This window comes from Synchiropus splendidus, chromosome 17, assembly GCF_027744825.2.
Source record: "Synchiropus splendidus isolate RoL2022-P1 chromosome 17, RoL_Sspl_1.0, whole genome shotgun sequence".
Taxonomy (NCBI): Eukaryota; Metazoa; Chordata; class Actinopteri; order Syngnathiformes; family Callionymidae; genus Synchiropus; species Synchiropus splendidus.
This window is the reverse complement of record NC_071350.1, coordinates 12,977,165-12,988,841: the sequence shown is the minus strand read 5'-3', so window position 1 is coordinate 12,988,841 and position 11,677 is coordinate 12,977,165. Positions and strand designations below refer to the sequence as shown.

General features: G+C 48.2%; 1 protein-coding gene across 1 annotated transcript; it reads left to right on the top strand.

Moving 5' to 3' along the window:
• Positions 1-381: 381 nt before the first annotated feature.
• Positions 382-11,561, top strand: rsf1b.1 (remodeling and spacing factor 1b, tandem duplicate 1). The gene is made up of 16 exons (XM_053846613.1): positions 382-554; positions 2,186-2,277; positions 2,363-2,455; positions 2,772-2,977; positions 3,047-3,147; positions 3,267-7,219; positions 7,333-7,614; positions 7,807-7,911; positions 7,979-8,058; positions 8,128-8,182; positions 8,248-8,357; positions 8,602-8,669; positions 8,843-9,056; positions 9,121-9,344; positions 9,419-9,595; positions 9,909-11,561. Exons 1-16 carry the CDS (start codon positions 401-403, stop codon positions 10,418-10,420), a joined length of 6,426 nt encoding a protein of 2,141 aa, XP_053702588.1. The 5' UTR covers positions 382-400; the 3' UTR covers positions 10,421-11,561.
• Positions 11,562-11,677: the final 116 nt, after the last annotated feature.

The window sequence follows — 11,677 nt, the reverse complement described above, 5'->3', positions numbered from 1 at the left end:
ATGGTTGATTATTATTTGATCACCGTGAACGCATCACAGAAGCAGAAGGGCTCATTTGTTGACACTTTTTAACCTCCCACTGTCAAATTCCGTTATCGGCTCTGCTTCCGATTCAATCCTACAAAGTAAAACACTGTTATGCAACTGTACCGCCTCTACAGGCTTAGACACATAACAAATGCGTTACAAATAAATAATCACAATACGGCGTGAAATACGATGTAACTGTTCTTCAACAGCGTTGCAGAAATAAAAGTTAATACGTTTTGAACTTTCGAATGGATTGCAATTGCATTTTTTAAGTTCCCGCGATTTCTTCTTGACACTTTAAAGCTTTTATTTTGGTGCCCCCGGAGGTTGTGAATGTTAGCGAGTCTGACTTGACCTGGTGAAGATAAAGATGGCTGCTTCGGCGGCAACGGCGAGTTCTTCGGCCGGTTTATGTCCAAATTATGCGGTCATATGTTCGTTTCTGGAGCGCTATGGCGCGATGTTGGACCTGCCGGAACTCACTTTCCCTCAGCTGGAGCGGTACCTGCAGGACACATCTTCAGGTTAGGCCCGACAGGACCAATAATTGGATAGAGCTAGCGGGCTAACGGCTAGCTAGCACGTCTAGTGTTATTGTGCGAGTTTGGAGCTTCTTCTGCTCTCAAACTTCACTTTCACGACTCGTACAAATGCACGCGACTCTGAAAGCTATCAAGACTCGCAGCCAAGTGTTCTGTGAGTGTTTTTCACGCAAAGGATTCCAGATTTTCACGCTTTGATTGCAGGCTTGATTTTGTCGAGCTTCGTCTTTCTCTGCGGGTCTGGACCCAAACAGAGCAGCGCCACCTGAGCATGCGTAGTGCGGCTGCTGTCTTAAGAAATGCATCGTAAATTGTCCGCTTCCCGGACGTTATTAACACTTCATTAATCCCAGTTATCACATTTACCTCTGCTTTTGTCACTGACACGAATCGGTGAAAGCTTCCGGTTTGATCGTATCACAATAAATCACCTCCATCATCAGAGCCGTCTGTAGTACAGTATTTCAATCGTTAGCTTGTATTACAGTCCCTGTCTAACTACGTCGTCATCGACCCGGTCGTTCTACACGTCTCCAGTACTTTTCTTATTAAATTGAAGTGACCGAACATCCGTTGTCTTTTGTTTATTTGCTGGAGCTTGACAACCGTGTTCTGCGCATGCGTCACGCCGTGGGTTCATTTAAATCTATTTAAATTGCTGTTTGTTGCTGGCAACAGCCATTTCCGAGGTTTTCCACATATTGTATATGCGATGTAGCTTGAGGAGGATTTAAAAATTCAGTTTACGAAAGAATGTCGTTGTTCCGTTTTTTGTTTTTTACCCGTTAGGAAGAGCATTTGAGGTTTACCGCTGTTACAAAATTTCATTTACATCAACTTGCCAAGAACCTAAACATGCTTTTGAATTTATTCACAATTTTTATTTTGCATTTCATTCAAATAATTCATACGTGTTTTTTCCACACTTTATGAGCTAGTGATCTGTCACCAGTTGAACACAAGTAGTTGTAAATATAATTGAACTAATACCACTGATACATATTAAGTTTACATTCAAATTTGATAAAGGACATCTAATCTAAATCACCAGTTTAGATTAGGTTAGATTGCCTTAATTCTTCTCACAATCTAATGACTTTAAACTTTGGTTGTCACATCAACCTAGCAAACAACATTAAAAGCAAGCGTTGAACAATGTCACTACATTTAAATCAATGTAATACTTTTGTCTTAGTCTTACATCGCTTATCCCTGCAGAAGATTCATGCATAGAGAATATAAAATCATTCCTGTTTGTTAAATCCAGCGATGGCCAGTGATATTTTGAATACTGAAAAGGTAACTGAATATATAGGTAATGTCATTGATGTTGAATGTATATCTAATGTTACTATGCTGCAAACAAGGAAAAGTTCCCCATTGTGGGAATAATAAAGGCAATCTAATATAAATGAATCTTGAAATTATTACATTAGCCTCTTGACAGTTCCCTAAATGACACATCTTTTATTTACATTCGAGCCATGTGTGTTTGTGCTGTTTCCTCTCTGTGATTGATTTCTTCCCAGACTAAACCAGGAAATTGTGTTTTAAAGCGTGCTGTTTTTTCTTCTTCTGAATATCTTTTGAAGTCTTGTCACATTCCTTTTTAGTCCCAAAGCTTCTGGTGGACCTCCATGTGAAATTGTTGAGGAAAATTGGGAAGTCTGTGTCCGTGGAGCGATGGGAGAAATATCTGCTGAAGGTAGAACATTTCGGATCAATGATCATAGTTGGATCAATGATGACGGTAAAGAAACTAATTCCCCGTTTTGACTTCTGTGTTGTAGGTCTGTCAGGACTTCAACTCCTCTTGGGCCTGGGAGCTGGAGGAGAAGGGCTACAAGTCCATGAAGACAGAGATCAAGACGGGAATTCTCAAAGTAATCAACTGTCGTCATCATTTAGTTTAGTTTAGTTTTACTTGAGTTTGATGTCATCAGTCACATGCAAATGACTAGTTCCAAGGCATTTTGAAAAGTGAAACATAACAGGATGAAGCATTAATGTAAATAGTTTTAGCAAATTTTAACTTGATGTTGGCTGCTTTCTGTTGTGCTCTATTTTTTTTAATTATTATTATTATTACTACTACTAACAGTTTAAGTGCAAACGTCCTGCATGTATGAGCAAGTTTTCTTTTTTAACAGAAGCTGTTTCTGTTTAGTCAAAATGTGTCAATCTGCATTGTCTCTTCAGCACCTCTGCGAGTGCCAGTTTGACGAAAACATGAAATTCAAGAACGCCATCAATGAGGAAGATCCAGACAAGATGCGCCTGCAGCCGATCGGCCGAGACAAAGACGGGCAGATGTACTGGTACCAGCTGGACCAGGATGACAACGTGCGTATGTACGTGGAGGAGCAGGACGATTTGGACGGCTCCTCGTGGAGATGCATCGTCAGGTAACGTTGAACGTCGGCTCTTTGCAGCAGAACTGTGAGGTTCTCCTTCTGACTGTTTGTCATCCACAGAGACAGAAACGATCTGGCTGAAGTTGTCGCGCTTCTGAAGACGCAAATCGACCCTGAACTTTTAAAGAAGGAAAACAAACCCGAGGGAGAAGACAACAAAGGTAACACTTGGTTTTAAATGTTACCGATAATTGGACTTGTAAATGACTTTGTGATGCAGTGTAGCTTGTATGATCGCCCGAAATATTTAAAATATTCATGTCTCATGATGAACTTTTAGATGCTGTAAAAAAGGAGGACAGCACATCAGACGAAGATAAAGCCTCAGATCCTGCAAAATCTGTGACCAACGGGGATATGGAGCTGAAACCAGAACCCTCAGAGGTCAAGTCAACAGTCAATGGTCATGAAGTGAAGCCTGATGCTCAACTTCAGTCTGTTGCTGTGGCGAATCAGATCATCAAAGAAGAACCTATGGAAACATCTGAAAGCAAAACTGATGAGACGGCGGTGGCTGAAAGTGTAACACTAAAGGATGACAGGAGGAGCAACGTGGAGGAGATGCAGCAGAAGATGGAGCAGCAGGCTAAGATCCCACTGAAGAAACGAGGGATGAAGTTTGCAGAAGATTTTGAAAAGAACAACATTTTAGCCCAGAATCAGCCGGCGTCTCAAAAAGATCATGTAAACGGGGATATACAGATTCCTTCCTCTGAAAATCGGACAGAAGAACAGAAAGAGGAGGCATGTATGGAGAAGATTGTGCCGTCTTCAGAAAAAGAAAAGCATCAGGAGAAGATGGAGGTGTCACTACACAATAGCAGTGAAAGGGAAACGAAAACAAATTCATCAGAGGAACCCACGCAGCAAATGGACACAGAAAATTCCTCCAATTGCAGAGAAAAAGTGAAATTGCCAGAGGAAACAACTGTGTCAGAAAATGAAACAAATTATATAGACAAAAGAGTAAACCATGAGGCCATGTCGGAAGGAGAAGAAAAAAAGAACAAATTGACATCACAGAGTCACATTGAAGACTCAAATATGAAGACAGATTGTGTAAAAGAAGCTCAACAATCCGAAGCAGTGGGGTTGAATGAAGCACAGGACATAAACAAGATCACACCAAGAGGTGAAGCTCAAGCCAAGTCCCCTAAGGGTGTAGCAGAGAAATCAAATATTGAAACAAAGAAGCTGCCTTGTGACTTAATGATGATGCAGAGCGAAGCCAAAAAGACAGAGAGTGGGTTGAAGAGGTCTGATGGTGGGGCAGAGAAGTCGGAGGGAGAGGCCACTTGCCTTGAGAAGGGCCCGAAGAAGCCCGAAAGCGAGACAGCAAAGACAGAACTTGATTCTAAAAATCTGCAGAGCGAACCCAGTAAGGAGGTGAGCAATGCCAAGAATTTAGAGAGCAAGTCCAGTAAGGCTGTGAACAAAGCCTATATGGCAGACAGTGAGGCCACCAAGGTGGAGGGCGAGGCCACCAAGGTGGAGGGCGAGGCCACCAAGGTGGAGGGCGAGGCCACCAAGCTGGAGGGCGAGGCCACCAAGCTGGAGGGCGAGGCCAAGATGTCGCGGTGCGAAGCCAAGAAACCAGAGAGCGAAGCCACTAACCTGGAGACCCAGTCCAAGAAGCCAGAGAGTGAGGCCCCCAAGGTGGAGCGCGAGACCTCCAAGGTGGAGCGCGAGACCTCCAAGGCGGAGAGCGAGGCCTCCAAGGCGGAGAGCGAGGCCTCCAAGGCGGAGAGCGAGGCCTCCAAGGCGGAGAGCGAGGCCTCCAAGGCGGAGAGTGGAGCCAAGAACCCGGAGAGCAAGGCCTGCAAGGCGGAGAGCGAGGCCTCCAAGGTGGAGGGCGAGGCCTGCAAGGCGGAGAGCGAACCCAAGAACCCGGAGAGCGAGGCCTGCAAGGCGGAGAGCAAGGCCTCCAAGGTGGAGGGCGAGGCCTGCAAGGCGGAGAGCAAAGCCAAGATCCCGGAGAGCGAACCCAAGAACCCAGAGAGCGAGGCATCGAAGGTGGAGTGCAAAGCCAAGAGCCAGGACAGTGAGGCCTCCATGGCGGAGAGTGAAGCCAAGAACCCAGAGAGCCAGGCCTCCGAGGCGGAGAGTGAGGCCAAGAACCCGGAGAACGAGGCATCCAAGGTGCAGATCGAGGCCTCCAAGGGGGAGAACGAGGCCAAGAAGACAGAGAGCGAGGCCAAGAAGAGTGAGGCAACCAAGGCAGAGAGCAAAGCCAGGAACCCAGAGAGCGAGGCCACCAAGTCGGAGAACAAAGCCTCCACGGTGGAGCGTGAAGCCAAGAACCCGGAGAACGAGGCCTCCAAGGTGGAGAGTGAAGCCTCCAAGGCGGAGAGCGAGGCCAAGAAGAGTGAGGCAACCAAGGCAGAGAGCAAAGCCAAGAACCCAGAGAGCGAGGCCACCAACGCGGAGAGTGAAGCCTCCACGGTGGAGAGCGAAGCCAAGAACCCGGAGAACGAGGCCTCCAAGGCGGAGAGCGAGGCCAAGAAGAGTGAGGCAACCAAGGCAGAGAGCAAAGCCAAGAACCCAGAGAGCGAGGCCACCAAGGCGGAGAGCGAAGCCTCCATGGTGGAGAGTGAAGCCAAGAACCCGGAGAACGAGGCCTCCAAGGTGGAAAGCGAGGCCTCCAAGGCGGAGAGCGAGGCCAAGAAGAGTGAGGCAACCAAGGCAGAGAGCAAAGCCAAGAACCCGGAGAACGATGCCACCAAGGCTGAGAGCGAGGCCACCAAGGCTGAGAGCGAGGCCACCAAGGCTGAGAGCGGGGCCACCAAGGCTGAGAGCGGGGCCACCAAGGCAGAGAGCGAGGCCACCAAGGCAGAGAGCGAGGCCACCAAGGCAGAGAGCGAGGCCACCATGGCTGAGAGCGAGGCCACCATGGCTGAGAGCGAGGCCACCAAGGCAGAGAGCGAGGCCACCAAGGCAGAGAGCGAATCCTCCACTGCAGAGAGCGAAGCCTCCACTGCAGTGAGCAAGGCTGAGAAATCAGGCAGCGAGGCCAATAAGGTGGAGTGCGTGGCAAAGAAGGTGGAGTGCGAGGCAGAGAGCTGTGAGAATGACACGAAGAAGTCCAAGAGCGAGGCCCACAGTGTTGAAGATACCATGGTGTCAGAACACGAGGTCACAAAGCCGAAAACTAACTGCGAAAAATCTGAAACTAGCACCAAAAAGTGTGAAACCAAGGAACTGGAAAGGGACTCCAAAAAGCTAGAGAACCTGGAACAGTCCAGAGGTGATACCCAGCTATCCCACAGAGAAGAAAGCAACACCATGGCAGCTGATGAGAGCAAGAGACTTGAAGGTGTGTCTGTCTTGTCAGGGAATGAATCTTTGCAGTTTGAGAGCAGTAAACTTGATGATGCATCTAAAGAATGTGAAATGACAGAGGAACCTGGCAGTAGTAGAAAAACCTCCGACAGGAGTCCAAGGGACAACCAGAGTCAAGAGTCAACAGACGAAACTGTGTGTTCTGTAAAAAAGTCGACTGAGATTCTGGCGCTGGACAAGAAAGAAGTCGAGGAGCCAAAAGAAATCAAAACAAAAGAGTCAAACAAGGATGAAAACAGCAAAAAGGCTTCTGATCCAACAAATGAACCAACAGAGAAACCCGAGGATGACAAAAACGAAACTATTAAAACGATAAGAGCTAATGACCTCGGTAAGGCTGAGGAGAGTAAAAATGAAGAAAGTCAGATTCAAGAATTGACAGAATCAGCAAGCAGCGGGAAGGACCCCAAAACAAAAGATGAAGTCGAAGAGTCTTCTTCATACGTCACCAAAGATCTTTCTGCAGCAAAAGTTGAAGAGTCCCCTAAAGATGAGGAGAAGAGGGGAAAGGGTGAGGTGGAGGAGGAAAGTTCTGAAGTGAAGAAAGAAGTGTCAAACAGTGACAACGCCCTGGTGCAAGTGAAACGTCGTAAACGGAAGCGTGCGGCGCATCGCAGGACCACCGAGCTACAGCGTGATGAGAAGCAGGACTCGGAGTCTGATTCTGGGGGGAGATCGCTGCGCAGATCCCCGAGGATCTCCAGACCAACAGTGAAAGCAGTCGAGATTGGTGACAAAAAACAGGAGAAACCTCAGCCAGCGGAGAAGAAGAGGAAGGAGAAAGATGAGGAGGAAGAGGAGGAGGAGGAAGAAGAAGAAGAAGAGGAGGAGGTGGTGGTCCAGAAGAAACCTCGAGAGAAGAAGGTGGATCAAGAGGGTCAGGCCAAACCAAAGGTTAGTAAGGTAGTCATACATTCAAAGTTACTACAAGTCCATTTCTAGAAGCGTCTGTAGGTGGCACCATGCTCAAACTTTGCCTGAGCCTAAAGGGTTCTCTCTGGCTCTAGGGGCGAAAGAGACGCAAGACTTGCTGGTCCAACACTCGCTCGCGGCGTAAAAAGAAAGGATCAGAAGAGGATGGTAGCGGCCAAGATGAGAGCGAGGAGGAGAGTGAGGAGGAGGAAGAGGAGGACGACAGCGATGAAGACTACAAGGTGGAGCGCAGGAGGAAGAGGCGGAACCGGAACCGAGAGAAGCGCAACTCTGACTCATCGACGTCTTCTGATGATGACCTTCCGCCCAATGATGACCCATGCAAACACTGTGGTCTACCCAACCATCCTGAGCTGGTAGGGTCCGACTCCTGAGACACCAGAACTAGACCTGAGTTTCTTTTAGCCACGTTAAAGCCCCAGAATATTCTCCACTTTTAGATCATTCGTGTCCCTGTGTCACAGGACCAGTGCCAATACTAGCTACCTCAGTCAGTGCTTTTACTGTGTCACTTTTCTAATCAAAACAGCTCTGTTTCTCCTTCTCAGATTCTTCTATGTGACTCATGTGACAACGGCTACCACACCGCCTGCCTGAGGCCGCCACTCATGGTCATCCCGGACGGAGAGTGGTTCTGCCCGCCATGCCAGCATGTACGTATCACGCTGCGGCCGCGTACGTGTGTGAGACCGCGACGTCTGACGTGAGCCTCTGCTGCAGAAACAACTGTGCGACAGACTGGAGGAGCAGCTGACCAACCTGGATGCTGCACTGAAGAAGAAGGAACGCGCAGAGAGAAGGTTTGATGTTGCCACGACGACCTGTGAGCCTGCTTTGGGCTGTCTAACCACTTGTTTTCGTCGCTGCAGGAAGGAGCGTCTGATCTATGTAGGAATCAGCCTGGAAAACATCATCACCCCGTCGGTGAGTGCAGCTGCTCGGCTTGCGAGGTCTCGCTGACTTGAGCTGAGAGTGAGACTTGTCTGCAGGTGGAGCCTGAAGAGCTGAAACCCGAGGTGGTGAAGGAGAAGAAGGAGTCCAAGAAGAGCAAGAGCTGGGGTCGGAGGTCCACCAGAGCCAAGAAGACCATCAGCTACAGGTATGACTTGCCATCCTCGACTCTCGTTTCAGTTCCTTCTGCTTCAGAGGACAGCCAGCAGGTGGCACCAGTGCCTTGGCAGCGCATACAAGAACATTGGCAATGGAATCTGCTGGGAAAATGACTTCCAGAGATACCAGACTAAGTTCAGAAGAGGAAGCTAGTGGAAAAAAGGAGAGCAAGAATGAGGAAGACTAGAACCAAAGGAATCGTCTGTCTTCTGTTTTACTGTTTTTGCTTCCAGATTTGATGAATTTGACGAAGCTATCGAGGAGGCCATCGAGGAAGACATCAAGGAAGCAGAAGGAGGAGGTGAGCATGGGACTGGGGAGTCGGGGAGAAGAGAAGTGAGTCTGCAGATGGAAAGGAATTTGACAGTGTGTGAGATAGGAACGGAGAGAGAGGAAGGGGCGGGTGAGAGATGGGTATTGGGAAGGGTCTTTCTCCACTGCATCTGCTACAGAAGTTGTTGTGGTGTCTTGCAGGAGCGGGGCGAGGCAAAGACATGTCCAACATCACGGGCCACAGAGGGAAGGACATCTCCACCATCCTGCAGGGGGAGGATGGGAAAGAGAACGGCAAGCCGGCGCCACACAGCGCCGCCCAGCGCAAGAAGAAGCGACGGCGACTGAACGACCTGGACAGTGACAGCACGGTGGACGAAGAGGAGAGTGAGGAGGAGTTTTGTCTCAGCGCCAGGTACCACGACTTACCAGGACTCTACCTGACTTCTCTGTGCTGACGATGTTCTTCCTGTCGGCAGCTCTGAGGAAGAGTTTGTTGTCTCCGACAATGGGTCGGAGCCGGAGACGGAAGGTCATTCCAATGAGAGCGAGGAGGACAGCGACGGGAGTCAGCGTCTGTCTCAGCAGGGCAGCAGGTGGACGCAGAGTCAGCGCCGCAGCTCCCGGAAGAGACGAAGACCGAAGGGCTACTCCGACGATGAGGAAGAGGAGACGGACGAGGATGAGGAGGAAGATGAGATTGGTGAGTGAAACCCATCCGAACTTCTTCTCGGCTCCCTCACTCGCTGAGAGTCTTGATTGTTGTGTGACTTGCAGTGACCGAAGGCTCCAGCGAGTTCAGTGACAGTGACCTGGACGTGAGCCGGCGACGTTCCCGAAGGAGTCAGAAGAAAGACGTGAACTACTGCGAGACATCAGAGTCTGAAGGCTCTAACAAGAGACGGAAGGACAAACTGAAGCCTGGACGACTGCAGGACAGTTCGGAGAGCGACGGTGAGGATGAACTGGAGAGTCGGGGTAGCGGGTTTCTCCTGAACTTGGGGGCTCTTGAGAAATCCCTTTAGCTCCGATGTTACAGGGAGGAATGGGCGAGAACCAGTGCCAGACCAGTGGTGGCCGAGTCTCATGAACGCAGCTGAACAAAATTCAGGCAGATGTTGCCAGCTGGAGACGAGGTCTCTGGGCTTTCATGACTCTGCAGCAATGTGATTTAACTCTGATGCTGGCTCTGGTCATGCAAGTGCTGAAATAAAAGCACCAGGTTCTAGTTCAACATCTCACCTGGTATCTCTGGTTTCTGTTGCAGCGAGTTTCTCCAGAGACACGGATGACTCGGCGGATCGCAAGACTCGGCGGCGTGACGACTCATCGGAGGAAGACTCCCACCAGAAGCGCAGGAAGCTGGCGCTGAAGCGCAGGCGAGCGTCGGAGGCCAGCGACTCGGATTCATCAGAGGAATCATCAGAGGACGACCGGCCGGTCCGGAAAAGAGTCAACCGGATCGACTCCGACGACTCGGAGGAGGAGGAAACGCCGAAAGAGAAGAAGACTGTTGAAAAGGACGTGGAGGAAGTGGGCACCGTTGTGTCGAAGGTGATGAACCAATCCGATCCAGCAGGGACTCTGACCTCCAATGGGCAGGCGGTTAAGAACTCCAGCACTCCAAGTCTAGTCCCCAATTTGGACGCACCCAAGACTACGATTCCTGCCGCCAATGGTCTCGGCACCACAGAGGTGGCGGCGCAGGAGGACGACGAGGACGACCTGTTGGGCGTCACGGACCTGGTGGACTATGTCTGCAACAACGAGGACTTGTGAAGACAAGTGTTTCTCCGTGGTATTTTTATAACGTTATTATTCCGACAAGATTTTATCTCTGCCAGCTCTCTGAGCACTGGCGCTGAATTGTTCAGATTTGCCACCATTTTGTGTCGTCATCGCTAGCATCTACGTGTTTCACCCACTCAACCAGGAAGTATCATTCCATTTTACGTTCCAGAGTATTTCGTGTGAATCTCGCCGAGTCGACGATGCTGATCTGAAATTGTTTTTCTTTTTCAACATTGCAACTTTGTCGGTTTTAGGGAATTCATGCTCATATTTCCTGTGGTTGATCGTATGACCCTTGGGGAGTGACTGAAGCATTTGTAAATGAATTACTCAGTTATTCGCATCCTCAAGTCATGTGACTTTTGTGCTTTTATTTTTCTAACAATGTATTTTTTTGTACATTTAAACATATCTGTTGTAAAGTTTTTGTACATTTTAGTCAAGCAGTTCGATCTTCCCGCACACGCCGACCTCAACTTTCTTCAAGATTTCGACTTTTAGAACCTCACTCTGAGAAAATTGTTTTACGGTAAAACGGTGACTTGCTCTTCTGTGTATCGGGACATATAGCTGTAAACTATTTGGACACTTTTAAAAGGAATAAATTGGTAAAGGTTTTGTAGCAAACAAAACAAAAACCAGGTAGCTTACATCGTAACCTGACACGCGCTGATTGGATGAAGTGTCTTTGTGTAAAATAAGTTTTGAACCACTATTTATTCAGAATCCACAGAACATCAGTGACCGGTGGACGGTTCCGACAAGGGGACGCTCCAGGAGAACTCGCCTGAGGAGAGGAGACGTCGGTGCCAACGACCGAAAACGTTGGACTTGTAAAAACTTTGTAGGCTGCTCGTTGTGTTTTGTCTTTTTGTTTTTCTTATGAAATTTCTCTTGTACATTTGTCATAATAAAAGTGGCCCTGACCTGACATCACTGAAATCTTTGACACCCTCTATTGACCCTTAGTTTTTCATTCCTTCATTCTTTTTTTTCAGTTGACTTTTGAACTTAAAAAAATGCAAACAACTTTTAAGAAATGGCTTATATTTTGGGGGGTTTAAAAACGTTTAAATCCTTTCATGTATTTCATTCTGATTGAACGTGATGTCCCTTTTTTCTACTGAGAATAAACTATCTTATTTACAATTGATTTACTAACTATTCTCAATCTGTGTGCGCTGTGGTATAAACTCTTCTGAGCTTGTGAGTCTTTGGTAGCGTGGCAGCCATGTATTTACACTT

What these genes read in the sequence shown, in the direction of transcription:
- rsf1b.1 (XM_053846613.1), top strand. Translation starts at nt 401, where the DNA reads ATGGCTGCTTCGGCGGCAACGGCGAGTTCTTCGGCCGGTTTATGTCCA. An exon ending in TCAAGACGGGAATTCTCAAA is followed by an intron (nt 2,456 to 2,771) that starts GTAATCAACTGT and finishes TTGTCTCTTCAG; the next exon opens with CACCTCTGCGAGTGCCAGTT. An exon ending in TCTGCCCGCCATGCCAGCAT is followed by an intron (nt 7,912 to 7,978) that starts GTACGTATCACG and finishes CCTCTGCTGCAG; the next exon opens with AAACAACTGTGCGACAGACT.